The sequence below is a fragment of the Ipomoea triloba genome, chromosome 3 (genome assembly GCF_003576645.1).
Source record: "Ipomoea triloba cultivar NCNSP0323 chromosome 3, ASM357664v1".
Classification (NCBI taxonomy): domain Eukaryota; kingdom Viridiplantae; phylum Streptophyta; class Magnoliopsida; order Solanales; family Convolvulaceae; genus Ipomoea; species Ipomoea triloba.
This window is the reverse complement of record NC_044918.1, coordinates 18,103,060-18,130,915: the sequence shown is the minus strand read 5'-3', so window position 1 is coordinate 18,130,915 and position 27,856 is coordinate 18,103,060. Positions and strand designations below refer to the sequence as shown.

General features: G+C 35.6%; 3 protein-coding genes across 5 annotated transcripts in view; 1 reads left to right on the top strand and 2 right to left on the bottom strand.

Annotated features, from left to right (window-relative positions):
- Positions 1 to 5,571: 5,571 nt before the first annotated feature.
- LOC116013519 (potassium channel AKT1-like) lies at positions 5,572 to 11,135 on the top strand. Its single transcript, XM_031253319.1, has 11 exons — positions 5,572 to 5,761; positions 6,857 to 7,222; positions 7,313 to 7,370; positions 7,475 to 7,795; positions 7,898 to 8,143; positions 8,227 to 8,325; positions 8,440 to 8,472; positions 8,618 to 8,803; positions 8,887 to 9,081; positions 9,176 to 9,251; positions 10,097 to 11,135. The coding sequence occupies exons 1-11, from the start codon at positions 5,610 to 5,612 to the stop codon at positions 10,975 to 10,977; spliced, it is 2,613 nt and encodes an 870-aa protein (XP_031109179.1). The 5' UTR covers positions 5,572 to 5,609; the 3' UTR covers positions 10,978 to 11,135.
- Positions 11,136 to 11,669: 534 nt separating this feature from the next.
- Positions 11,670 to 15,006, bottom strand: LOC116013520. 2 transcript variants are annotated; one of them, XM_031253321.1, is made up of 7 exons: positions 14,822 to 15,006; positions 14,367 to 14,657; positions 13,623 to 13,708; positions 13,385 to 13,531; positions 12,890 to 13,013; positions 12,217 to 12,503; positions 11,670 to 12,010 (listed from the first exon to the last, which is right to left on the bottom strand). In XM_031253321.1, the coding sequence occupies exons 2-7, from the start codon at positions 14,566 to 14,568 to the stop codon at positions 11,918 to 11,920; spliced, it is 939 nt and encodes a 312-aa protein (XP_031109181.1). In that variant the 5' UTR covers positions 14,569 to 14,657; positions 14,822 to 15,006; the 3' UTR covers positions 11,670 to 11,917. The 2 variants fall into 2 exon arrangements, with proteins under 2 accessions (XP_031109181.1, XP_031109180.1); XM_031253320.1 differs by having other exon boundaries at positions 14,367 to 15,006.
- Positions 15,007 to 20,626: 5,620 nt separating this feature from the next.
- Positions 20,627 to 27,856, bottom strand: part of LOC116012169 (G-type lectin S-receptor-like serine/threonine-protein kinase CES101) — an 11,222-nt gene continuing 3,992 nt past the window's right edge. The window contains exons 2-7 of one of the 2 annotated variants that reach the window (XM_031251645.1): positions 22,713 to 22,838; positions 22,111 to 22,298; positions 21,823 to 22,033; positions 21,470 to 21,707; positions 21,221 to 21,371; positions 20,627 to 21,139 (exon numbers count right to left, since the gene is read on the bottom strand). In XM_031251645.1, coding sequence (XP_031107505.1) covers positions 20,825 to 21,139; positions 21,221 to 21,371; positions 21,470 to 21,707; positions 21,823 to 22,033; positions 22,111 to 22,298; positions 22,713 to 22,838 — 1,229 coding nt within the window. In that variant the 3' untranslated portion in view covers positions 20,627 to 20,824. The remainder of the gene's footprint in view (positions 21,140 to 21,220; positions 21,372 to 21,469; positions 21,708 to 21,822; positions 22,034 to 22,110; positions 22,299 to 22,712; positions 22,839 to 27,856) is intronic. The other variant, XM_031251646.1, reaches the window with a different exon arrangement.

Below are 27,856 nucleotides of genomic sequence, written 5' to 3'. Positions count from 1 at the left end.
TTAATATGAAAATTGTTAATACATGATTTTTATTTTCAATTATAACTATCTATAACAATACTTATTTTTACTACTACTTTTATCACAAGTTAAAAAATATTTATTTTGATTATATTATATTTAAAATAAGACAAAAACTTGTGTAAGACCGTCTGAGACGGGTTGGGTCAAGGTAAAATGTAATACTTATATTATCAAACTAAATGTAATACTAAATTAAAGATAAAATAATTATTATTTATATGAAAAAATATAATACTTTTTAAAAAAAAATGTAATATTTATACATTTTAATGTAAAAATATTACAGTGAAACTACACTTCTCCGATCCTCTATCCGGCATTCGCCCGGCCCCTCTCAATTGGGAATTATTGCATAATTTCATTTTATGTAGGTTCTACTTTATTGTTTCTTTTCTACTGTCCAAAAAAAAAAAAGAAAAAAAAAAGAAAAGAAAGAAGTAATTCTTAAGTGATGAAGGTGAAGGTGAAACCAAAGCATGCGATGCCTGTTCCCACTAGTGAAGGATAAGAGAACCAAAATATTAAGGAATGAGATCTGAGAGTCGTATCCACAAGATAAGAGTAATAGTACGTTGACTGCTTAAATTGCTTACACATATGCCATTTTATTTCTAGAATGGGTGTACATTTATTCTTGGTAATCCTAAAAAGAATGTTAATATTTCTCCACTATATTAAAAAAATATAATATTGGCTCATCATATTTCTCGATTAAATTATACATAATTGAAAGTATGAAAGCTTTAAAATAACAATAGTTAATAATATATATATATATATATATATATATATATATATATATATATATATATATATATATATATATATATATACACCCACACAACATTTTGTCCTTTATGTGTTTTCCTTGTTGTTCGGACCCTTCCACAAGAGTCAATCTTTTTTGAGATCGTAGTTGAATGTGATTCCTTGTTTGGATTTTATCTGTTTAGTGATGAAATTGCAAATTAAACTTTTTGAGTGCAAGGAATTTTTGCAAATTTTTTATAAATAGTTTTGTAATTTTTATTATGAAATATTACTGCGAAAATAATATTTCTTACATAATAACAAGAACGAATTGAATTTTTCTGGGAGTGTCGCATTGAGCGAATCACTCTTTCCTTAAAACCTTATTTGCTACCCCCAAAAGTGCTAGGAGCGTTATAGCCTAGATTTTCCAGGATAAAACGTATTACAATTCAAAGTTTGAGCACCCAAACAAATGAACCCAACGAACTAGAGCAAAGGGATGAACACAATTTTGCATAGAAAGGAGTAGAAGCAGAGTTTTCGAGAGAGAAAATAACTTTGCTGTATTGTTTAAATCTGCTGCTCTACCATCGAATTATATAGGAGTTGTAAGATTAAATAGCAATTAATCATGGCATTAATCTGATAATTAAATCACTTTTTACTTAATTACCATTACCTGATATTTAATTTAGAATTTAAAATTGAAATTAATTCAAAATTAATTTTGTAACAAATGAATTAAGTCTCTAAATGATCACTACCCGAATCATACATGAGACAATACGAGAACACGAGGTTTAACCCGAGGTGTTATAATAGCAAGGCGAAGCAATGAATCGTTATGGCCAAGCTATTAGTGTCGGTGACGAGTTCTTAAGACCGAAGACTCGCCGCCATCAACGTGTGATATTTAGGAAGAAAATCAATTCCATTTCAGGAGATCTAACAAAATTATTAAGAACGCATTATATTGTTCAATGCTTATATATTTGTTAATGAAATTTTGACAAATAGCCCAACCGACTACTTTGAAAAACTTATAAATCCAAAGAGAAACTTTAGCGTGCCGACTACCATTTCTTCATGTTAATTAGCCACGTGGACAATATATTTAAACTCTAGCTTTCAAACCCCTCTTCATCAAGCAAGTAAGAAACCTTGCTCATTTCACATCCACCCTACTCTCACTCTCACTCACAAAGTCACAAGACTCGGACTTTACTTAGACATTAATAGGTCATCTTAGACTCAGAATTTTTTTCCCCATTTTGACCCATTAATTTAGGACGGTGAACAACATTGAAATAATAGCCATGGCAAACTCACGTAGTTTTGTCAACATTAATCAATATGATTAAATTACAATTTTCCTTTTTGCTATGTGTAGGTAAGTGGATACAAATAATTTTTAATTTTTTTTTTAGTATTGCTGAGATGCAAATAATCTATAATATAATATAACAGGGCAATATATAATATAATTCAATTATGGATTCATCAAATCATATATATATATATATTCATAAAATGTATTTTATTTATTTCACTTTGTGATATTTAGTTTAGAAAAGTAAATACTCTTTTATATATCACTAAAAAAAATTGAGTATTACTGACTCTGTAACAATGTAGTATCTGTTTATAATTACTTTCTCAACAAATTGAAGCAATTCATGACATCTCATTTGGAAGAGTCCTACTAAACCACAAAGTCATTAGCAAATAACAAAATTTTAAATTATAAATAGTTTAAGTTAAATCGGTACGGATGGAATAATACTTTTAAAAATTAACTAGTATTTTCGCCCGTGCGTTGCACGGAATGAATTTTGTTATAATGTTTTAAGAATATTTAGATCGATATATAATTATATAAATTATAACATCAATATTATATAGTGCGAATGATGAAAATGGTTGGATCAATTATGTTTTCTAATGTTATCCTTGCTTGAATTCAAACAAATAATTGGTCAATTACCCGTGCGATGCATGGATAAATATTTTAAATTATATATTTAGATAATAAAATTAAAGATAGAATAATAAAAAAATTCTAATATTGAATGTGTACAATTATTTTATTATGTGATTAGTGTAAAAATATCACTCAATATAATAGGAAATTGTATGTTGCCAATTATATCTAAGGCAACATATTCGTAATCGGAGTGATTTTGCATCGATAAAATGGAATCAATATTCAGGACTATAATGGCTCCCAATAAAAGGGTGAGTAAAAAAAGGTATTAAGTGCCATTAATGTGGACTAATAACTTATGTTAATAATAATTTGTTATCTTTTCTTCTCCCAAATCATTATAAATTGTTATCTTGTTAGGACAAAAGAATGAATTTGAGGCTACAGCAAATGTGGTCCGCTGGTCCAGTTAACACTCAAATTATTGTACCACTTTGAATTAATTTTTAATTTAATTTGGTCAATCAATTATGTGAACCATTGACTATACAACCGTAATCTAATTTCGTCATTTATTTACTTTCCGTTATTTTCAAGGTTATTATTAAGTCATTTATTTACTTTCCGTTATTTTCAAGGTTATTATTAAACCTCTTGTTTACTTATTTTCAAGGTTATTATATATCACCCTGCTCTCCTATATTATCTTAATTTAATTATATTAATTGGTATCACTTACCTTTTATTCCAATTTTACTTTATTAAAATATAATCAATCCTGTTATTATTTAAAATTCTTTTATCAATTATAATTATTATAATTAAAATTCGTAATCACAAATACAGTAGGTGAATTGCATTTTTTTTAAATTTTTCTTCATTCTGGGCTGTTGATTTTTGCAAGATCAATGGTTGGGAATTCACCCAATTTTTTACCTTAGCCATATAATCGCACATGATCTCTTGTGTGTATGTGTGTATTACATTTATAGTATTTTTTACAGTATGAAAATATGTATTTTTTTTATAGATTTGTGATTACTATTATAATTATACACATTAATTGCAATTATATGTTTACTCAGTAAGAAACTTTATTTTAAAATTTATATAAACTCATACTCTTAATTTTAAAAAAATCATAAATATTTAGAAATCTACCTAAATACGTAATATATTAGGGACTACTTTAATCCATACAAAGTTAGAAATTAAATTATTTTAATTTGTAAATATAATTCACTTAATTATAATAAATTAAATAGCAAATATAATTAAGGAAATGAAATTATAAAATTAACTAAATGTATATCATAAATATTTAAGAATTAAGGATGTGACTAAACCACAGTTTATTTAATTTCTATTTTCTTTCATTCTTTTTCTTTTTGTCGTTATAAAATTTAAAAAAATAACATTAAAAAAAACGTTTAGTTCTAAATTGTTAGGAAGAATGTTATTTATATTTGGATGATGCTAATATTTGCAAAGATAAGCAAGTTAGAACCCTTAATTTTTCGTTGCAAGCATTACGTTGATAGCATAATTTGTAAAAGCCAAAATGGAGTAAGTGATATGAATTTGACATTTTTTAAAGGCAGAATTACAATCTTTTCCGCCAGAACTGAATTTATTATTTTGTACTAAACCAAACGAAAAGGAAATTGATTCGTCATAGTGAGATACTCCTATAACCCAAACAACAATGTAAGAAATTGACTAAAAATTCTTATACTTAGCACTACAAATTCTAGAACAATGATAATAAAGCAGACATAGTAACGACACCCACCACCGTCGCCTCGTAGTAGGATCCCACAAAGCCTTCCTCGTTGCTCAACACCTCCACCGCGTTGCCAATCCGGTACCCTACCATGTTTACAGTACTCATGGTTGTTGATTTTCCGGGAGAAACCGATTTTAAGAGATAGAGAGAGAAAAATAAAGGTAAAATCCGGCTCAGAATTCACAGGGAATACGAATTATGATTATAAGCAATAGTTTATATAGAAAATAAGGAAGAGAGAGAGATAGAGGTGAAAAAGGTAAGAAATTAAGAGGGGTGGGGATGGGGGAGTAGTTTAGGAAATTTGACTGATTAGTAGGAGAAAAAAAAAAGGAAAAACATAATTACGCTACTGTTATAATTTATTACCATAAAATTAATATATTAATATGTTATAATTTCCTAGGCTACTGTTAGCCAAAATCCTCTAGGCTAAGATTAGGAAATATTCAATACGGCTATAAGAAATGTAAAATAATATTAATTCTATTTATACTATTACATATATTACAAATATATCACCAAATATATCACACCAATTATATCACACCAATTATATCATCAATTATTCAATCACCAATTAATATTACTATATTATATTACCTATTTAACATTTTAATTTAACATCTAACCATAATAGTATTATAGGTGAATAAATAAATAAATAAATAAATAAATAAATATATATATATATATATATATATATATATATATATATGTATGGATAAATAATAAAATCCAATTATTCAATCACCAACATTTAACCATATTAGGCACGCACGGGTGGATAATTAATAAATTAATTAATAAATTAATAATTAATTAATAAATAAATTAATTAATAAATAAAATAACTGATTTTACCAAAATGCCACTAACTTTGGGCGGGAAAGTTTGGAAGGAGGATAATGCTTTTATATATAGTATAGATTATAGTAATATAATTGTGGTTGGAACATAAAAAGAAAAACTTTAGGTGGGCCCGCACAATATTTCCCTCCCCTATTTAACGCCCAACATTCAAAGCCAAAGCTCGCACAGAAGGAAAGGAGCAAAAGCTTTGCGACAATGGCGGATAGTTGTTACAGGGGAGGGCGCAGGGAAGGGTTTTTCCAGGTTTCTATGTGCGGCGCGGCACAGGAGATCGAACAATCATCGAGAGACGGCAGCCATTACAGCCTCACTACCGGCATTCTCCCGCCGCTCGGAGCTCGGAGCAACCGCAGAGTGAAGCTCCGCCAGTTTATCATCTCTCCTTACGATCGCCGCTACAGGTGAACGTCTCGGTTAACTATGGAGTTCGTCAATCGTTCATGAATTGGACTCTTTTTGCTTGTTTAATTATATTGTTCGGTTTTACAGTAATGCTCTTTATCTTGCCGTTTTCCGAATTTTGTTCTTCTGTATTTCCTTCCGTCTATTTTAGTATTTTCACATTTATGATGACATTGTGGTGTGATATGGATTTCGTAAACACGAAGTTATTGTACAACAGTGAGAGATCAATGTAATTTATATGAAAAAACAAAAAATCATTGATGGAACCAATAACTATACAATAATCATGGTGCACCTAGTCGTGTCGATCAGCAGTGATGTAGCTAGTTAATGTTTGGTAGCTGGGCGTGGGTGAGGGGTTGACTCCACAATTCATGCTAGATTTTTGCAGTCTCATTAGTTTACCTTTTTGACTTGTTGATTCTTCTGTAGGAAAAACTATAGAGTGTATAATTTAAGAACAATGTACGGAACCTCTTTATTGCTTGATTTACTGCTTATGTTCCTCTGAGTCTTGCATTTTCCTGTGAACTTTTTGTTATGCTTTTTGGCCTGTATTCCTTTTACTACTCCAGGGAAAGCAAGATGTTGGTTGGTAACAAAAAGGTTTAGCGTATCTAGTACACTGAACTTTGATGCCAATTGGACACCGCTACCTGTGCCGGACAAACATGGATATTGAAAATTTTGTCTGAAACTCACTGCAAATTTAGTAAAAGTGAACTGAATATCCAACTGTATAAAGAAATTCAAAAAAATATTTGTGTATCCTATGGTCATATCCATACATTAGGCAATGACTCAATGAGGGTATTACTCTGTCACCATTTTGCTTGTAGTTTATATTCAACAAATAATATTTTTTTTTAAATATTTAACTCAGGTGTGTATTTGATTTTTGTTTTTAAAAAAAATTCTAGCTCAAGTTGAAGGCATTCATCTGTTGTCATTTTGAAGAGAGGTTGCAGTCAACACTGAAAAATCTTCAATTGATATTCGTTATGTGTACCTAGCAACTATGTTTTTTTGTCTAAAATGATTCTTAATTCTTCTTCTACTAAAGTCATCTCATGTTGGATACAATCTTTCAGGTCATGGGAGACCTTTCTGGCTGTTCTGGTCATCTATATTGCTTGGGTGTCTCCTTTTGAATTCGGTTTTCTAGAAAAACCATCATGGCCTCTCACTATCACTGATAACATTGTGAATGGTTTCTTTGCAATTGACATAGTTCTCACTTTCATTGTGGCATACATGGATAAAACCACATACCTTCTTGTTGATAACCCAAGACAAATTGCATGGAGGTATACAAGAACTTGGTTCATATTTGATGTCATTTCCACAATCCCTTCAGAAATCGCTTATAAGATTTCACCAAATCATTTAAGCCTATATGGCTTATTCAGTATGCTTCGCCTCTGGCGGCTCCGTAGAGTTAGTGCACTATATGCCAGGTAAGTCCTTTAACTACTAGAAATGACTTATTGCATTTGTTATCAATAAAGCATGGAAAATAATAGGCAGCCCTGCTTTCTTTCCTATAGGTTGGAGAAAGATAAGAATTTCAATTATTTTTGGGTTCGGTGTGCAAAACTTATTTGTGTAAGTGTGCACTGCAAATTCTGTTGTTTTCTGGGAAGTGGGAGTTGGGCAAGGGACATCTGATGAAACTATGGTAGTTATTGATTTTATTCTGTGCAATGTAGGTTACTCTTTTTGCGGTTCATTCTGCTGGGTGCTTCTATTATCTCATTGCTGGTCATTATCATGACCCTAAATACACTTGGATTGGGGTATCACTGGGGGAAGATTTCCATAAGAGGAGCATATGGACCCGCTACATTACTTCTATCTATTGGTCAATCACAACTCTCACGACGACTGGTTATGGTGACCTGCATGCTGAGAATACTCAGGAGATGATATTTACCGTGTTCTACATGCTTTTTAACTTGGGTCTGACAGCATACTTAATAGGAAATATGACGAATTTAGTAGTCCATCGTACAAGCAAGACAAGACAATTTGTGAGTGCTTCTATCTTATTGCATAAAAACATTTATTTGAGGCTTCTAGACTTCTTGTAAGGTCTGCAGTGAAGTAAAATTTGATTTTACATTAATTAACAGAGAGATGCAATTCAAGCTGCCTCAAGTTTTGCACAGAGAAATCAGTTGCCTACTCGCCTCCAAGATCAGATGCTTGCTCACTTGTGCTTGAAATTTAGAACAGACTCAGAGGGGCTGCAGCAGCAAGAGACTCTTGATTCCCTTCCCAAAGCCATCCGGTCAAGCATATCACACTTTCTGTTTTACTCCTTGATTGATAAAGTCTATCTTTTTCGGGGAGTATCAAATGATTTACTCTTCCAGCTAGTAAGTTTAGTAACATATAATGCAATGATTTCTTTACTTTTTGATAAAATTTTAATAATGTATACCCTGTTGTGTAATTTAAGGTCTCAGACATGAAAGCAGAGTACTTTCCCCCCAAAGAGGATGTAATTCTGCAGAATGAAGCACCAACAGACTTCTATATTCTTGTGTCAGGAGCTGTGGTAATTGTTATCTCTATCAATAATTTGAATAGAAAACATTAAGTTCATATGCAGTACATTTACTTCCTTTGCATTTGAGATCTAATATACTTTAATGATGAAATTTCTTGGCAGGATCTACTTGATTACAGAAATGGAGTTGAACAGGCAAGTGGGTTGTGAAAACCTACAGCTTCCCTGGGTTTTCATGAAAGTTCTCCTTAGATTACACATATTAATCCATTTGGCTTTGTCTTCATCCCTTTTTTTGCTTTGTATGATTCATTTGTCTGAAATTGTTATGACATTGCAGGTTGTTGGGGAGGCAAAGACGGGTGATCCTTGTGGTGAGATTGGGGTTCTTTGTTATAGGCCTCAGCTATTCACAGTACGCACTAGAAGATTGAGTCAGCTTCTACGAATGAATCGTACTGCATTTCTAAATATTGTTCAGGCTAATGTTGGAGATGGAACCATAATTATGAATAACCTCCTCCAGGTCTGGATTTGCAATCCACTTTACTTTTTAAAATTGTAATTTTTAGTTTTGCAGACAATATTTATTAGTTGTTTTGTTAGCAGCATTTGAAGGATTCAAGGGATCCAATTATGGAGGGAGTCCTCTTAGAGACAGAGAACATGTTAGCACGTGGTAGAATGGACCTACCTCTCACCCTTTGCTTTGCAGCGCTTAGAGGAGATGATTTGTTGTTGCACCATTTGTTGAAACGGGGCCTTGACCCAAATGAATCTGACAACAACGGGAGAACAGCTCTTGTATGTGAACTCCACTGCTGAATTTTTTTAACCTGCGAGGCTGAGTGCCACATTTTAATCAATTTCTTTTGCTTTTCCATTTTCCACCATTCAGCATATAGCAGCATCTAAAGGATATGAGAATTGTGTACTTCTTCTGCTGGACTTTGGGGCCGATCCCAACATTAGAGGTATATAATATTTTGATACAAATCCAGTAGCCAAACTTAGAAGACACATGGTTTAAAATCTCATTTGGTTCCATATGATTTTTCTAGACTATGGTCAGTAAATTTTACTAACTTGTGAAGGACAGTCATATTCCACATTTACTGATCATCATCATTAAATAATATGCTACAGATTATTTCTTCTTGTTTGTTCATCATTTTTCTGCATAAGTGCATATCAGTCACTGCACCCTTTCAGAATCCTTTCACTTGATATGCTCTTTTATCCTCCTTTTTAAAAATAAATATGCTCATTCATGCATTATTAAAGCTATTATTTATATTCAACATAAATTTGTTTCCCATTGTTCTTTTAACATAGAATCTCTACTGATAGGTGCTTTGACCTTCTAGGAACATGATTAGATTTTTCATATCTGTATCATCAGAATTTAAAACCTTTGGTCAGATTCAACATAATAGAGCATATCATAGTACAGGGTAAGCTGTCTCGCTTTGAAATTGGAATAACATGTAGGTAGAGTTTCTCAAATTGCTATATTGCCATTATCCATATCTACTGACTTTTCTATACTTGAGTGCTATACAAATCAAAACTGCATTATTTTTCATGTTTTTTGACTTTCATACATTTATAAGCAAGTAATTGTCAAGTTAAACATTACAATTATAAATAACCAATATCCTAGTGTTCAATTGCAGAGCATGAATCTGCAACTCGATATTCTTATTTTAACTCTGCACTTTATTATTATTTTTTGTGTTTCCTCCATTATCAGCAAGTACTATTAAGAAGTAATTTTTATAGTATTTTCTGCATTTTGTTTGTGTTTTAACATATACAGATACAGAAGGGAGAGTACCATTATGGGAGGCCATCTTGGGAAAGCATGAATCAGTGATTAGGCTATTGGTAGACAATGGCGCTGAATTACGATGTGGTGAAATAGGCCAATTTGCGTGCATTGCAGCAGAGGAAAACAACATGGACCTACTCAAAGAAATTGTACGCTGGGGAGGGGATGTAACATGCCCAGGAAGCAATGGATCCACAGCGCTCCATTTTGCAGTGTGTGAGGGCAACCTGGAGATGGTCGAGTACCTACTCGAACAGGGGGCTGATATGGACAAACCAGAAGAAGATGGGTGGACCCCGAGGAGCCTGGCTGAACAGCAAGGACATGAGGACATAAATCAACTGTTCGAATCCAAGAAAGAGAACAAAAACCAATCTGTTAACGTTACAGTACCCGAAGAAAGGAATAGAGTTCGGTTTCTAGGGAGGTTCAAGAGTGAGCCAACCATCCCCCATGCTACATTTCCAGCAACTGATGGGTCGTGGAGTCGTTCATCACGCCACAGGCGGAGGACTAGCACCTTTCACAACTCATTGTTTGGCATTATGTCAGCTGCCCAGAATGGGGGCCATGGCTTGATGTTTCCCATGAACGCAGCTGCAAAATCTGGAAGAGCGAAGACTTACGTTGCTAGAGTAACCGTGAGTTGTCCTGAGAAAGACGATGTTGCTGGGAAGATCATATTGCTTCCTAAAAGCTTCCAGGAGCTACTTCAAATTGGTGTTAAGAAATATGGATTCTTGGCAGCAAAAGTTGTGAGCAAAGAGGGAGCTGAGATTGATAGTATAGAGTTGATCAGAGATAATGATCACTTAGTTTTTATAAGTGATGGTAAAACTAATGAAACTATACACCAAAATGGGGGGTAATTAAATGAGATAAAATGTAATTCACAAAGATACTATCTATTTTACCCTTCTTTTTCCATCTGTTACGAGGAGAGTTTTTAGTAGTTTTTCCCTCCTCTTTCATAAATGCTGTTGTTACAGAATACACACACACACACATATGAGTCTTTGTACAGAATACCCGAGTGAAATCAATACATTCATGCTTTCTTTCCATTTTCTGCTTCTCTTAACTACATGATTCTTTTTTTTTTTTCTTCTCATTGCTATGTAAATGAACCTGTCACAGTTTACATACTGAATGTTCACAATTCAAGTTATTATGTTGAAATCTCCACATCCTTTGAGGTCTGAAATGATCCTTTGTTGTTCTTTTCCGAGTTTTGTTGTTTTGTATTTCCTTCTTGTCTCTGTACATTCATCTCCTTTAATCTTAATATTGATTATCCATGTTTTTGGCTAAAAATTATTTATTGTCCAACAATTCAGGGCATGGCAGTCCTTTCTGGTTGTCCTGGTGTTCTATGTTGCTTGGGTGTCTCCATTTGAATTTGGTTTTCTTTGTGGCATACATGGAGTTTCGTGTAACTAATTGTTTTGTAACAATGCAATGTTAAAGCCATACAAAGTAATCAATCATTTGGCAGAATGTGCAATCATGGAACACACTAGAGTTACTATACAACCAAATTTGAGTTTAGTGTGAATCATAGTAAAACCTAAAACCAGAAATGTGATATTACTTCCTTTATAAATCCAAAATATATATATGTGAGTATTGTTCATAGTCATTCACCAGAATCAGCTGTCTTGCTGAGCAACTAGAGGTACACCAAAAGTGAAGATCGATCAAGAAAACATAAAAGCACTCTGTTTCTTGATCAACTTAACTGTATACTTTTGATTTTGAAGCTTGAGACATTGATTATAAACAAGCGTTTAAAGATTCAAATTTCTCATCCTATAAGAGTTTGAGCATTTTAAGACGTTCTTCGTGTTCTTTGTCCAGTTTTGGTGGGGTATAGCAGCCATGAAGATCTTCTACTATATATTCCTGTAACATTCAAAGAGACGAAAAAGAAGAATTGGTCGGCTACACTACAAAAATAAAAACGAGCAGAATATAGGGGAAACAAAACCAAACTTCCATACAAGGTCTACAACACGCAGCATGAATATCAAACCAAATATAAACCATTTGTTTAACAAATAGGGTAAGTTGTAAGTAATAGATGCAAAGATTTAGTTAAAGAATTGAACCTGTGTAAGTTCTCTCTTTGTGAGGATGTGGTAGTGTCTCTGCCAGATCCTTTGGATGGCCATGGTGGCAGCAAGGAAACCATACGCAATGCCCAGAATAGCAAAGATAACTACGAAAATAATAACGAGTGCAAAGCATGCTTCCATTGATGCAGGAAAGCAATCCAAGATACCCCAGCCGTAACAGCAGTTCTGACAACCAGCCATGTGTGGGTCATTGCTATTAAGCGAGGAACAATGTAGTATGAGCCCAAAAAATCCAAGCAGCACAAAGAATGCAAGCACTCCTGTTTCATGTAGATCAACAAAGTTAACACCCTACTCAAGTAATGTGACAAACCCCATAGACAATGCAAATTCTACGACTTGGAGACTACAAAGTAAAACCTTTCAGCTTATCTACTAGTTCCAAGTAACTCCAGTTTCCATGAGACACTTGGAAAAGGTAAAATTTACTCCATGTGCAATTTTAAAGCATTATATTGAGGACACTTCTACAACGAGCTAACACTCGCAATTCTTTATCCAGAAAACTAGATTATTAGAGTATCACAATGCTTACCTATAGAGTAACAAAAGAGAATAGGATGTTGGACAACATAAGCCTCACTACTACATTTCTTTATCTAGACTAGAATCCAGAAAATTAAATTATTAGTCTCACAATGCTTACCTATACAGTAATAGAAGGGAATAGGATGTTTGGACAATATGCGGTCCCAACTGTCATTGAATGAATTCCTAAATGTTCCATCTTTATCCATAAGGTATGCAGAGCCGCCCATCACTGCAATCACCTGTGGAGAAAAGTACACAACAATAAGAATTAAAGGAAGTTCAGAAGTGGATCAAAACAGTCCAACATAGTGTCAGCAAAAGCCGCTTCTGCTTTGGAGATTTTGCCATAGTTTTCTACCAGGAACACAAATACTGGAGACTATAGCATTTTCCCTTATGTTCACATTTTCACAGCAAGGATAGATTTCAGATTTTATTTCCAAAAATGCATCTCCCTCAATTTTTTTTTTTAAATTCAAAGAAATGGAAGAAGAAGAAGAAAAAGCTTTAAGTCTTCACAAAGAGGACCAATATGATATTATGATATGTTCCGATGCCAACACTTTTTCAGTAGAAGAAACATGAGGGTAAAAGGAACCATAATACTTACAGTTTGTACAGCCAAAAACACAAGGAAAACATCCCTAGCCACAAAGAGTCTGAACTTTACTTTTCTCCAACTGTTGTCCTCTAACTCCGCCACCCGAAGATGAAATTGAGCTTTACAAGTAGTGCAATGTGAAAATGCAAATCCCTCCTACATAAGAATGCATAGGTCAAATCAGAACTCGTCACTTCACATTTAATCATTTGCATTGTACTAGAATGTATGAGGGAAAATATCTCACTTTGACTGATCGCCAATGATCAAGACAAGCACGGTGCACAAACTGCTGGGTGCCCTTGCACATGCATGGTGAGATCAATTCATCATCTGAAGAGGGGACAATTAGTAAAAACTAAGACTACATGTAATGGAAAGTACTAGCGCCATAAATATAAACATCTACCAAAATGGAGCATGCTTAACAGATTTTTGAAAATGGATTCCAGCCACTAATGAAGTACATAGTACATATTAACAAATAGAACAGAATGCACACATTAACAGTGATGGAACACAATTAAAACAACACATATAAACAGTGATGGAACAGAATTATACGATCTCCCAACTCTTCAAAAATCCCACTACATTGCCTTCATGGGCAGCTCAGTTGGTTCCTAGTGCTAGATTGTGGACAAGGTCACATATTCGAGCCTGACAGCTAAAGTGTGGGGCTCCTTATGGGCACCAGGCACTGAACCTCGGGCTGTTGAGTTTACCCTCCACAATCCTATCAGGCCGAGGTGTGAAACCTAGGGCAAGGGCTTCGCCTTTTGTGGACAAGAAATCCTACTATATTGCCTACCTGTCTCTTACAAAACAATAACATCACATCACAAACATTTACACTCCTAGATCACTCTATACCACCTAAACTTTAAAACCTACAAAAAAAAATTAAAAATTGTCCCAAACAGCTAGCTATAGCATAGCTAGATAAACACGCATATAAATGCAAGAAATTATAAAAATAAATCAATTCTACCATCTTCCCCGTCGCATTCGAGGCAGATTCTACAGCAAGGCAGCGAACCACTCTCCAAATCTTCAACCTTTATCTCGTTGGGGGTCTCCGATGCAGATGAAGACGACGACGGCGACGAGTCCACATGCTGGGCGTGGAGCAAAGGATCGGTGTCGCTAGGATTAGACCCTCCCAACGCCTCCAGCTGTACTTCTCCTTTCATCGATCCTATTCTTTATCAAAAACAAACCAAATTCGTTCCAGACCCCAAAAGCCCTAATCTTTTAGGCGAATATATCTCACAGTGGATCGCTAATCAATGATCAATTAACCAAAATAAGAACCCATCAAAGTTTTTATAGTATAAAAATAAAAAGGACAAAAGTTTCAAACTAAATTCTGAATTTTTACAAATAACGGAGAGAGAAATAGAGAGAGAGAGTCGAGAAGATTGAAGAAATATGTGAAGCGCATACAGGAAAACGTAGAAGAAGACGACGACGTCAACGGAGAAGCCTAGGTGCTTTCCTTGTTTCGAATTTTCTTTCTTTTTTATTTTAAATATAGTTATAATTATTTTGTGATTTGTAGGTTGTCGAAACGGATAAGTGTAGTTTGGGGAAGAAGATGGAGATTCTTTTTGCAGCTCAGATTTCAGTTCTATGACTTCTATTTATTTATTAACGAGGTAAACCCCACTCCTCACTATGTGAGTATGTGGGTAAAGCCCTCGCCCTGTGACTCTAGCCGGCAAAGAGCCACATGGAGGTAAATCAGCCTAGGTTACCCATAGCTGACCGGCACAAACTCAAGGGCTTGAGGTTCGAACCCACGACCTCTCGGCTGCAGGTGTAACTCTCTTACCACTTGAGCTGCCCTTACGGGCTACTTCTATTAGTTCTATCCAAGGTAGCCAGGTAGGTTAACATATAAAATAAATATAAAATTTAAGTGGGTAATTTTAAAATATGTACTCATTAATATATATATTTTGAATACTGCTAACTTTATTACAATGCAGTAACTATTTTCTCAAGTTATTGAAGCACAAGAATCAGTATTGCCTCCACTGAGGCTCGAACCCACTACTTCCTGTATAAAGGGAAGGGTTTGATGTCACTGGACCACAAGGTCCTTAGCGATATATTTATTTAATTAACAAGAACTTCAAACAACTTTTTAAATTAAGGGTGTGTTTGGTTACCCGGAAAATGATTTCTGGAAATCATTTTCCGGGATTTTGGTGTTTGGCAACACTCAGAAAATGTGGTCAACAGAAATCATTTTCCGTTAACCACAGAAAATGTAGTGTTTTTTCTGGAAAATGCAGGATGCAAAATGGAGGGACGGCTACGTCCCTCCCTCAGACCGGCGGACTGGTTTCCGTTGGAAACCAGAGCAGCAGTGTTTTTTTTTTTAATTTTTTAATTTTTATATATTTATTTATAATAAATATTATTAGTTTATATATTTTTAAATTTTAAAGAAAATAATAAAATTATATAATTATACATCTCTACCAATTTTTCACTCATTTTCCGGAAATGAACCAAACACCCAAAGACAGTTTTCAAGAGTACATCCAAACACAAAAAATGAACTCATTTTCCAGAAAATATTTTCCTGCTTTCCAAACGCACCCTAAGTCAAATTAGAGACGAAAATAGAAGTGTTAAAAAAAAAAAAAAAAAAAGAAGAAGAAGAAGAAGAAGAAAATAAAATTTGAGAAATTTTTAACTTTTTAAAAATATACTTAATTATCTGAACAAGTCAGATGTATACAATCAGATAAAAAAGACAGGTACCCTACTACTTTAGATAAAAATTTGATGCCGTGGTAATAAAATTTTATTTTTTATTTATGTTTTAAAATAAAAACAAGTATAAAAATAGAAGAACACATTTTCTAATCTCCTAACCAAGTGTCATATTGAATGCAATTAGAATGGTAAATTTACAATTTTAAAAGTTTGGTGGTATTAAATGTAGATTTTAAAACTCTTTAAAAGTCTACCAATATTCAATTCAGATTTTTTAAAGAGTCTTTAAAAGTATATTAGTATTCTATTTAAACTTTTATAGAGTTTTTAAAAGTCTACATATTCAAAAAGAGATAAATTTCACTTTTAGTCATTGACTATTGTGGTATTGCCACATTTTTTGTCATATAACATTTATGGCTTTGAACAATTTCTACTTTTAGTCCTCGACTATTATGACACTGTCACATTTAGTCTTATTTTTTTAATTTTGTCATATTACATCCATGACTTTGAGCAACTTCCACTTTTAGTCATTGATTATTATGGTATTGTCACATTTAGTTATATTCTTTTAATTTTGTTATATTACATTCATGACTTTCATTTGATTTCCACCAATAATATTCGGTTAAAATTTTCATTATTTTACCATTAGAAATACAATGACATCCTTATTCTTTAAATTGATATATAACAAAGGAAAGTATTTTGTTTTTTCAAATTTTCATATACTTTATGGCTTGTAAAATTCATAACAGTCTTTCATCACCATGAAGTAAAAAAAATGAAAGTATGTGTAATTATATTCCGTAGATTATTTTGACTTCTTAGATGCCCGTGTTGCACTCCGTAGTGTTTTCCTCTCTCCCGCTTTGTCGTGGAGTGTTTTTTTTTTTTCCGCCGTCTTCTAGGTTTCCGCTTTTCTTTCTAGGGTTCCTTGTTTTTTTTCTCGCTGTCCTTCCAGCTCTTGCGACATGGAGAAGGGTGGACCTAGTGGTATTGTGAAAGCTTGTGAGGCACTGACCATCGATGATGATGCGGATGGGGTGGTCGTGGAGGTTGAAGAGGTTGCTCCACCGGTTTATGATTTTCGGTATGCGGCGGTGGGTAGGGTGCTTTCTGATCGCCCGGTGAAATTTGTGGTCTTTCGCGACGTCATGGCTACGGCATGGCGTCCAACGAAAGGTGTGCATGTTCGGGAACTCGGGAATGATAGGTTCTTGTTCACTTTCTATATGGAACGCGAAGTGTCTCGTGTGGTGGATGATGGTCCGTGGACCTTTGAGCAAAATTTGGTTCTCCTGCGCCGACTGGTGCCTGGGGACGATCCTCTGACTGTTGATTTGACTGTGACGTCTTTCTGGGTCCAAGTGCATGGACTTCAGTCGGGATTCATGTCGGAGAAAGTTGCGATAACCATTGGAAACTTTGTAGGGGAATTTGAAGCTTGTGATCAACGTAATTTCGAAGGCTCTGGGAAAACTTTCATGCGTATCCGAGTCAAGTTACAGATTTTGAAACCTTTGAAGGCGAAGATGAAGTTGAAAAAACCAGGGGGTGATTGGTTTTGGGTGGACCTGCGCTATGAGCGTTTGCCATCGTTCTGTTTTCAGTGTGGGGTGATCGGTCATGCTGATCGGTTTTGTCCGACATCGGAGGAGAAGGTGGTGGTTGGCCAGGCGAAGCCTTTTGGGTCGTGGCTGAGGGCTGGGGGGAAAAGGGTGGCGCCGGTTCCGGCGAATCGGTGGTTGGTCCTGAACCCGGAGGCGGTGGGCGCGGAGGTGGCCGTTGTTGGTGGGGGTACTGTAACGGCTGATCATGATGAGTCACTAATTAAGCATTTAATGCCAGTTATTGTCTCTAATCATGAGCCGTTAGGGGGGAGTATTCCAGCTACTATTAATGACGCTGAAGTAAATGAGAGTAATGAGGATGAGGGTGTGGTGGTTATGGAACAGAAACGGCGTAGGGTGGGGAGTGAGGGTGGTGAGGGGCAAGTATATGAGTCGGGGGTTAGTCCTATGGCAGTTGAGAGTCAGTTCACAGATGTGACTGGTGAGGTGGGTCCTGGTCTCCAGGCCCACCGGGCCAAATGAGTTGTATGAGTTGGAACTGCCGGGGGTTGGGTAACCCTTTGGCAGTTCATGTGTTGTTGGGCTTGGTTAATAAACACAAGCCTGATATTTTGTTTTTATCTAAAACTTTGAGTGGGGCGGCAAGAATGGAGAGAGTTCGGGTGAAGTTAAAGTATGACGGATGCTTTACAGTGGGCGTTCGGGGTAGGAGTGGGGGTCTAGCGGTGTTATGGAACGGAGGAGTGGATGTTGAGGTGGTAGGGTATTCAAACCACTATATTGATTGTATTATCGATAAAGGCGGTACGTTTCCTCGGTGGCGTTTTACAGGGTTTTACGGCATGCCTGAACGACACCGCCGCCGAGAGTCATGGAATCTTTTGAGATACCTTTCTTGTCTAAATAATCTTCCGTGGGCAATTATGGGGGATTTTAATGACATTTTATGGGCTGGGGAGAAGGTGGGACGGGTCCCTCACCCAAATTGGTTGCTTAGGGGTTTTCGGGAGGCGGTTCAAGATAGTGGTTTATACGATTTGGGGTTTGAGGGGTGCCAGTTTACCTGGGAAAGAGGGGGAGGGACAGCGGGTTGGGTGAGGGAGAAATTGGATAGAATTTTAGTTTCGGGGGATTGGAGGGATGTTTTTCGTGGTGCACGGGCTAGGTCGTTGGAGGGTGGGTGTAGTGATCACATGCCATTGTTATTATGGGTGCAGCCGGAGGGTTTGCATGGTAGGGGTCATCAGCGGCGGTATGAGAATGTCTGGGGGGAGGCGCCGGAGTGTGCGGACGTGGTTGCGTCTGCATGGCGTCGGTTTGCCGGCTCTGACATTGTGGGGAGGTTGGAGAGATGTGGGCGGGAGGTTTGGACGTGGGGGCGGCATAGGTCGAAAGGTGAGGGGGTTGAAATTGAGCGTTGTAAAGCTCGTATGGGTAGGCTGCGGTCGTTGAGTGGGGAGGTGGAAGTACGGGAATTTTGTGAGGTGCAACGCAGGTATTTGTCGCTACTTCAATCCCAGAGTGACAGGCTGCGGCAGCGAGCGAAAGAAATGTGGTATAAGGGGGGTGATTGTAATAGTCGGTTCTTCCATGCTTCGGTGAATGGTAGGCGGCAGAAGAATCGACTTAGGGGGTTGAGGGATGAGGGGGGTAGTTTGGTGACGGAAGAAGAGGGCATGGGGGAAATTATTGTGAACTACTTTACGCAATTGTTCACGGCTCGGATAGGGGACTACGGCCCTGTGTTGGAGTGTTTGAACACACGTGTAACGGAGGCCCAAAATGTCTCCCTGTTACGTGGGGTTACTGGAGAGGAGGTTCGGGAGGCGTTGTTCGCGATGCACCCTGATAAGTCCCCGGGGCCGGATGGCTTGTCACCGGGTTTTTTCCAGCAACATTGGAGTACCATTGGCGATGAGGTGAGGAGTGATCTTTTATGCCCTTTGTGTGGAGTGGCTGACGAAACCATGGTTCATTTATTCGCCAACTGTAGTTTTGCTCACGCTAGTTGGCACAGGATTGATCCAGCATGGAGTAGGGCGTACGTGGAATGTTTTGATGATTGGCTCGAAGAGATGTGGGGTGAGCTGTCGGCGACAGATTTGGAGAAAGTAGTGATGGTGTGTTGGGCTCTATGGAATACTAGAAACCAAATGGTTTTCCATTCACAATGCATGACTCCACAGCACATGGTGGCGGGGGCTTTGATTTATTTGCAGAATTGGAAAGCTGCCCAGCGTGCTGTATGTCCGAATTCATTTGCGACAGGGGGTGTGATTAGGTGGCAGCCTCCTAGTCCAAGCTGCTTAAAGGTCAATCTGGATGTTGCTATGGGTTTTGATACTACTCGAATGGGTTTGGGGTGGGTTGTGCGAAATGAGGAAGGGGTTGTTCTAGGGGTAGCTCTGAAGGTGGTTACGGGACTGTACAAGGTGAGGGAAGCGGAGGCTTTGGGTGTGAGGGAGGTTTTGAGTTGGCTAAAGGGTAAGGGGTGGGATCGGGTGGTTGTTGAAACGGATGCTCAGGTTGTAACGAATGCGGTAGGGGGAAAGAAAAATCTGACTCCGTTTGGCCTTTTAATCCAAGATGTTCAGACTATGCTAGCTGCATGCGAAGGGATTCGGCTTCAATTTGCCCATCGTGAAGCAAACATGCTGGCTCATCATATCGCTAAATTTTCTTTACAATATTGTCATGCTAGTTTGTTTGAGAGTTTTGATTCCATTCCGCGTTTTATTTCCCATGTTGCTTCTAATGATTGTTTACGACATTAATATATGAAGTTTGGTTTTGTCAAAAAAAAAAAAAAACAAAGGAAAAAACTTATACAATAGTGGGATACTAGCTACATTCAATGATAACTCTAGTTCATTCATGTACATAAGCTAAGGCCAAGGTCTCTACTGGAATAGCATTACATTGACAATTTATTACTTCATAATTATAATTGCTTCAGTCAACAGTCGTTAAATTGGAATAAGAGTTGGTCTTGGGAATTGACAGACCAGCTAGTTTGCAGAAGTCTATAATGGACCATAGAACTTTACAAGACTAGAGTTTCAACAACAAAAATTTGCCCTTAGCTTGAATCACAATCAAAAAAATCTTTATGAATTGATTAACCTATATATATATATAGTGCTTATCTAGCTAGCATTTCTGAAACTGTTATTTCATTAGTGGACAAGGACAACCTTTCATCTTTTTCTTGGCTTTCTGACTGCTGGGCACCTTCCTCTGCAATGAAAAATGCAGGCTGTTTAGGCAAAGGTAGCTCTGCACTTTCATTTGCAAACATGGAGACCACAGTTGACATTGAAGGCCTATATTTTGCCTCATCTTGCACACACAACAATCCCACTTGAATACACCTCATTACTTCTGCTTCTGGGCAGGATCCACTCAGTGCAGGATCCATTAGCTCTACACCTCTCCCTTCTCTCCATAGCTCCCATGCCTGCAAAAATATTGTCATAAAACAAATGGTGAACCTTATATTTTTTGCTAATGCTCTGTAATATAATGTTGATGATCTTACCAAACCAATGAGATTTAGTGGGTGTTCCAAACGATACGAGCTGTTGTTTTTCTTGCCACTCACAATCTCTAGGAGTAGAATCCCGAAACTGAATACATCTATCTTGGTTGAAACAATTCCCCTCAGGGCATACTCCGGAGACATGTATCCACTAAAGTGACAACATAACCAAACAATGTTGTTAGCATATATGCATGTATCCATCCACTTCTGGGCATTATTTAACATAGTATATGACCAATTACTTACTAGGTTCCAACAATTCTCTTGGTGTTTGCTTCACTTTCTTGCCTTCCAAAGATTCTAGCCATGCCAAAATCAGATATTTTCGGGTTCATATTTTGGTCCAGTAAAATGTTACTGCTTTTTAGATCTCTATGAATGATTGTCAACCTCGAATATTTATGGAGATAAAGCAACCCTTGAGCAACCCCTTCTATAATGTTCAATCTGTTCCCCCATCTTAGCAGCTCCTTCCTATTAGGGTCTGTTTGTTCATATATACCAAATTCATACAACCATATGAGTACATACAATATATCATATATATATAACATATGAATAATTAAATAACTAGTGAATGATCACTTGCACATACTTACCAAACAAAATAGAATCTAAACTTTTATTAGGCATATACTCGTAAATTAAAATTTTCTCATCTTCTTCAATGCAGCAACCCAATAGTTTAACAAGATTAGTATGCTGGAGTCTGGCAATCAATAGAATTTCATTCTTGAACTCCACAAGACCTTGTCCTGAGCTTTTTGAGAGTCTCTTAATAGCCACTTCTTGCGTATTAGGTAATGTTCCCTAAAATTTCGATACAATCAAATTATTTAGTGGATGGTAAAAAAAATTTTAAATAAAAGATCTTCTAAGTTAATTACCTTGTAAACTGGTCCAAAACCACCCCTCCCGAGCATACTTGCATCAGAGAAGTTGTTTGTGGCCATAACAATGCTCTTAAAACTGAATACCTGCAGTTCATGACTAATTTTTTTGTCTATGGTGCTCTTGTTCACTCTTGAAGGTGTCACAACATCTCTTAGTTCATCTAGTAACAGACTGGCATTGCCTGATTGTTTATCATTGAAATAGAAAGCAATATCTTAGAGGGATTGATCATCTAAACATGTATATATGATTTCCAAAAGACGTGGTACTTTTGTAATTAGAATTGTGCATTTGGAAACGATGTTTGACTACGCATTTGAAAAATAATTAACACTGAATTTGGAGAAAAAATTTAAAATGCACCATCAGTACTATATGTAGAATCATAATTACAGAAGTAATCATAGAAATGTCACATCATTTGTAGAAAAATACTTGTAATTACATATGGAGAGAAGCTTCTAGTCTAGGTATATATGCACAATGAGTTATTTCGAATGTATAATAAGGTATTACAAGATGCACAAAAGAGATAGTTCTCACACAATCCCGCTCCTATATATGTGTGTGTATGTATGTATATCCAAAACCTCACCTTTTGTAGTCTTTTTCCATCGAAAATAGCAAATGGAGCATACTATTAGGAACATCAGTGAAGCAAGAACAACTACCAACCATATCCACCACTTCCTCGAGCTTGTTGCAGTCGAAACAAAGGATCCTGCATGCATATGTAATTAACTTCATATCAGATAATTAAAGCGTTACGTTCCTATTATAAGTTTGCAAGTATCAATAATTCATTTTTAGCTAGTCAATTTTGAGGTTGAAATAGAACGCATACATCATGGAAAGTCCCGTCCCATTTTATGTGTTTGAAATTGTATCTTGAATCCACAACCTCCTATAGGAATAATTTAGTACCACTAGATCACAATGTCTTTGGTAGACCACTAGATTCACATTTTCTATTCAAATTCTACTCTCACTCTCAAATTCTTTATGTAGACATTTTTCTTGACACCCACATAATAAAAATAATCCATCCTTATTTATCACATCAAGGAGTAAAAGTGAAAGAAAAAATTTGGGAGTACATATAGTAGAACACTCTCTCCAATTTTCTCACTTTTTCTCCTCATTTTATTTTCTTATTTGAAATTATTAAATTTATTTCGATTTAAAATCAAAATTTGAAATTATAATTATAAGAAAGTAATAAAATAATAGATGATGTGGATGATTATAGTATTGGAAAAATAGTATAAAATGACATTTTAAGTGGCTATTTTATGGTACAAATATATGTGGGGTCCACTTTTGATTTGGATCGGGTCAAAATACGTAGATTCAAGTTCTTTGTAGTGCGTGAGACGAAAATATCGATATATTATACGCTCAAAACAAATAATGGGTGAATGATAAATTGATTCTTAAAGTAAATTTATTTGAGTTGAAAAATGAATGTGGAAATGTTTGAAAGAATTCTTTATCCCACATTAGAAAGGAAAGTGAGTTTGCACTAAGTATATATACAAATCTCTTTTAAAGTAAGTTTGAATTGTATAGTTTAGAGTAAATTAAGTTTTGTTTGTTATGCATGTTACATACTAGGTTTTAAATCAACGTTAATGCCATATGTAAATATTATTTAATTGCGGGCTTTCTCCTATATATACCATGGATGATAAATCTGAAGCTTTTCTGTCTTGAAAAATCTGATTTTCCTTCTCAAAATCTCAGTGTTCAAAGCCATTATTCTAGTTCGTCAAGCTCATTTGTTTGAGTGCTCAAACATTGCGTACTAAGCTAGTTCGTTTAATTTTATCCTAGAAAACTTAAGCTACAATGATCATAGCATCTATGGAGTAGTAACAAATAATGTTTTAAAAAGAGTGTGAGTACACATGACTCGAACTAAACTTTTTTTTTTTCTTGTTATCCTTTCGTTTTGTGCTTAACTTGTTTCGGAAATTAATACTAATATTTTTGTAGTATTATTTCCTTCCATATAAGGCCCTAAATGGAAAGAAAAGGAGAAGGATTAGAGAAGAAGAAGAAGAAAAAAAAAAAGAAAAAGTGAAGTGATTATGTTGTGAAAAAGTTGGAACCCACAAAATAGGGAGATTAGAGACCGGCTCTATTTGATAGAGCTTAACTATAGTTTATTTTAAACTAAAAATAAACTATAAGTTCTGTTTCGTAAAATATTAAGAGCTTAAAATAATAGGTTATTTCAATTAGTTAACTTATTAACTACTCACTTTTTCATTTTCAGCTAAACATGCCAAACTGATCCTAAAAGGGAATGGATGGAGATGTCCTAAGGCCTTCACCATTAGTCATTTTGTCACAACTTTTAAGAAGATTTTTGTCACCTTGGAAGAGAGAGACAAGGTGAGACCTCTTGCAAATGAGGAGTTTTTGCAATTAAGTGGGACCAGCTTGAGTTTGATTAGTTGCTTGCTACGTTCGCGTCAGATTGTGCCCAGCGGGCGCATGTAGTGTTCTGCTCGTTATAAGTCTGCTTTATTCTTCTTTTTAAAAGAAATCAATTTTTGTTTTCTTTTATATCTTTTCTACCCTATTATCTTTTCTAATAGAAATAAGATACGTGCAAGTTGTAAGAACAAATAATAAAAGGTCAAAAGTATGAGTCCACTAAACTCCACTATGACCTTAAATCAGGGATACACTAACACCTAAATTAGGGATCCACTAATTTATGTTTTGTTCTTATTCAGAAAGTGGTGCAAATAATTAAGAATAGGAAAATTTTCATGATTAGTGCATTGATGGAATGCAACTATATAAAGGCCATCAAAATCCCCCTCACTGCTTGACATACAGTCTTGTACACCATCTGAGAGAGTTGAGTCAAGTGAGAGAAAAATAATTAGAAAGCTCAAGCAACAGCAGTAAGCAGATCAGGCAATCATCAAACAAATAACTATGGCTGGAGGTTAGATCCTATATTTCATATACTTCAGTTCAGTTTTAATTCTTACAGTTGGTATCAGAGCAAAATATAATCTCTGCCTAGTTGTAATTGATTTACTTGGGTTTGTATGCAATATGAATTTAAGTATTCTGTTTTGAATGCATACATAATTTGTGCCTGCTATTTTACAGTATGTTTTTGTACATATATATTTGGTTTGAATATGTGTATATATATGAAATTGTTACATTAATATCTGGAAAATATTACAAATATTCTTTCGAAATATTTTCGAAAATAAATAAACCTACTGCCTTATGGAGAAAATACCGAATTTATTCGCGGACTGGAGCCTCCGGTTCATCATTCTCCGATGACCGATGGAGAAGACGGTGGCGTGAAAGGTGACTGGCGATGGTCGGCGAGTGGTCGCGAACGGTGGTGGTGGCCGGCGACCCCTCTCTCTCTTTCCCTCTTCGCGTCTCTATCTCTCTCAGTATTTCTCTGGCTGCGCAGATGTAGTATAGGGCAACTAGGTTTGGATGGTTTGAACATAATATATGTTAAATGGATGGGCTATGTTTGGCCCATTTCGGTCAGGCTTCTTTTAAAATTATTTGGGCTTATTTGAGTTATTTGGACTGAATTCAAATTCAAGGCCTATTTAATTTTAAAGCTTTTGGGCCTATTTATTATTGAACTAGTGGAAGAAGAATGATAAGGGAAATTGTATTAGTTTGGGTTTGGCCCAATTCGGCCAAGCCCATTATACTTAAAAAAAAAAAAAAAAATTATAATTGGGCCCATTTAGATTGTTTAAGTCATTTGGACATGCTTTAACTTTTGGGCTCACTATAATTATATATGGGCTTGCTTTAGTGTTTTTCCTACATCATATTTGGGCTTCTTCTATATTTAATTGTTCAATTTAATTCCTCATTGATTTACTATTAATTATATTCAATTTTGAACAAATATTAAGTTTACATTTGTGATTTGAATTTTAATTTAATATTGAGGATTATATTAAATTGCCTTAAGTATTGCAATTTGATTATGAAGTATGAGTTAATAATATGCATAATTTGAGCATGCTATGTATCTTTATTTGCAATAATTGTTTGACTGTTATAATTATTCCTTTAGAAAAGCATGTTCTTTAAGGATGAATTTAGAGCCTTCTAGGTCTGAATTAAATGTTTATTATGCATGATATAGTGCCTTTTAGGTGAATTTAGAGCCTTTAAGGATATATTAAGCATATTATTACTCTTCAGTTGTGTCTATTTAAGGGCACATTAAAGAATCACAAAGATAGTTCACCCTATTAAAAGCCTTATCCATAGGTGAACTCATAATCTTATAGAACTCTCAAACAATTTTACTTCAAACATGAGAACACATGAATTAGGGAAGTTTCTTGGGGAGGAATACTAGTTCTATGGCCCTGGCTTAAAACGCCTTGCTGGCTGAAACTGCCGTAGTGCCTTCAGCCATATTGCTACTAGTCCCCTTGCGACGCTACTCTGTCTAAGGAGTTGGTTTTTAAAGGAGCCTTAGCACCTACCAACTTTCCTGGGAGTATACCTAAGGATTGTCTATCATGATTTGGTTCAATTTGTTTGTTAGGATTTTCTTGCCAATGTGATAATATTTAATTTTGGTCGATTAAAGAGTAGCCACAGCATCTTCAATTTACCAAAATTACATCTTAAGTTTTACTCACATAAAGTTTAGGCAAGAATATTGTGGTTAACTGTGCGTAATATGATAAAATTTCGCCCACAGGCAATTTTGTTGTATTTGTAGTGTTAATTAGAATGAAATACGAAACTATGATCATAATTTGCCCACAGGGATTATGTATCGGCATATAGTTTGGTAGTTTTGTCATTAAGGGTGGAAAATCAAATAAAATCGTACCCATTCTATTTCCACCATTCAGTTTTGATAGATTCATTGTGCGTAAAAATTTAGCCCACAGGCAATTTTTATGGCATACGAGTCTATCTTTTGCATAACTTACATTGGTAACAATATGCACTTCAGTCTCTCTCTCTATATTTTTTTTTTTGCCTCGAAAAAAAATTCTAACCAAGCATTCATTGTTACTCTTTACAGCAACTCTACCCGTCACTCAAACCATAACTATTGATGTTCCTTTGCTTAACGACGATAATCACAAAGAGTGGAAAGATGCTATTCTCCTACATTTGGGATTATTAGAGTTAGATTACGCTGTTCTGAATGAGGAACCCTCCGAGGTTACTACAGAAAGCACTGACGAAGCCAAGCAGCTTCGTGCACGATGGGAGAGATCCAATCGGTTATGTGTGCACCTCATTAAGTCAAAAATTTCGAGAGAAATTCGTGGTTCCATTGAGGAAATTCAGAAAACCAAGCCTCTGCTCAAGGCCATTGATGATCAATTTGTTGACTCAAAGAAATCATCGGCAAGTACTCTAATAATGCGATTTATCAATCTTCGTCTTACCACTGTTAAGGGCACGCGTAAACACATCATGCAAGTAAGGGATATTGCAGCTCAACTAAAGAAGCTGGAAATCATTTTACCAGATACTTTTGTGGTGCATTTTGCACTTAATACCCTTCCTCAAGAATATAGCCCCTTTAAGATTTCTTACAACACACATAAAGTAGATTGGTCTATCAATGAGTTGATAACCATGTGTGCACAAGAAGAACAAAGGCTTATGACTGAGATTGGGGAAAACGCTCTAATGGCCACAACAAAGTATAAAAGAAAATCTGGAAAGTCCAAGGGATCCACCGTAGCA

What these genes read in the sequence shown, in the direction of transcription:
- LOC116013519 (XM_031253319.1), top strand. Translation starts at nt 5,610, where the DNA reads ATGTGCGGCGCGGCACAGGAGATCGAACAATCATCGAGAGACGGCAGC. An exon ending in CCTTACGATCGCCGCTACAG is followed by an intron (nt 5,762 to 6,856) that starts GTGAACGTCTCG and finishes ACAATCTTTCAG; the next exon opens with GTCATGGGAGACCTTTCTGG. An exon ending in GGTGTGCAAAACTTATTTGT is followed by an intron (nt 7,371 to 7,474) that starts GTAAGTGTGCAC and finishes TGTGCAATGTAG; the next exon opens with GTTACTCTTTTTGCGGTTCA.
- LOC116013520 (XM_031253320.1), bottom strand. Translation starts at nt 14,568, where the DNA reads ATGAAAGGAGAAGTACAGCTGGAGGCGTTGGGAGGGTCTAATCCTAGC. An exon ending in CGAATGCGACGGGGAAGATG is followed by an intron (nt 13,709 to 14,366) that starts GTAGAATTGATT and finishes TCCCCTCTTCAG; the next exon opens with ATGATGAATTGATCTCACCA. An exon ending in CAAAGAGAGAACTTACACAG is followed by an intron (nt 12,011 to 12,216) that starts GTTCAATTCTTT and finishes TGAATGTTACAG; the next exon opens with GAATATATAGTAGAAGATCT.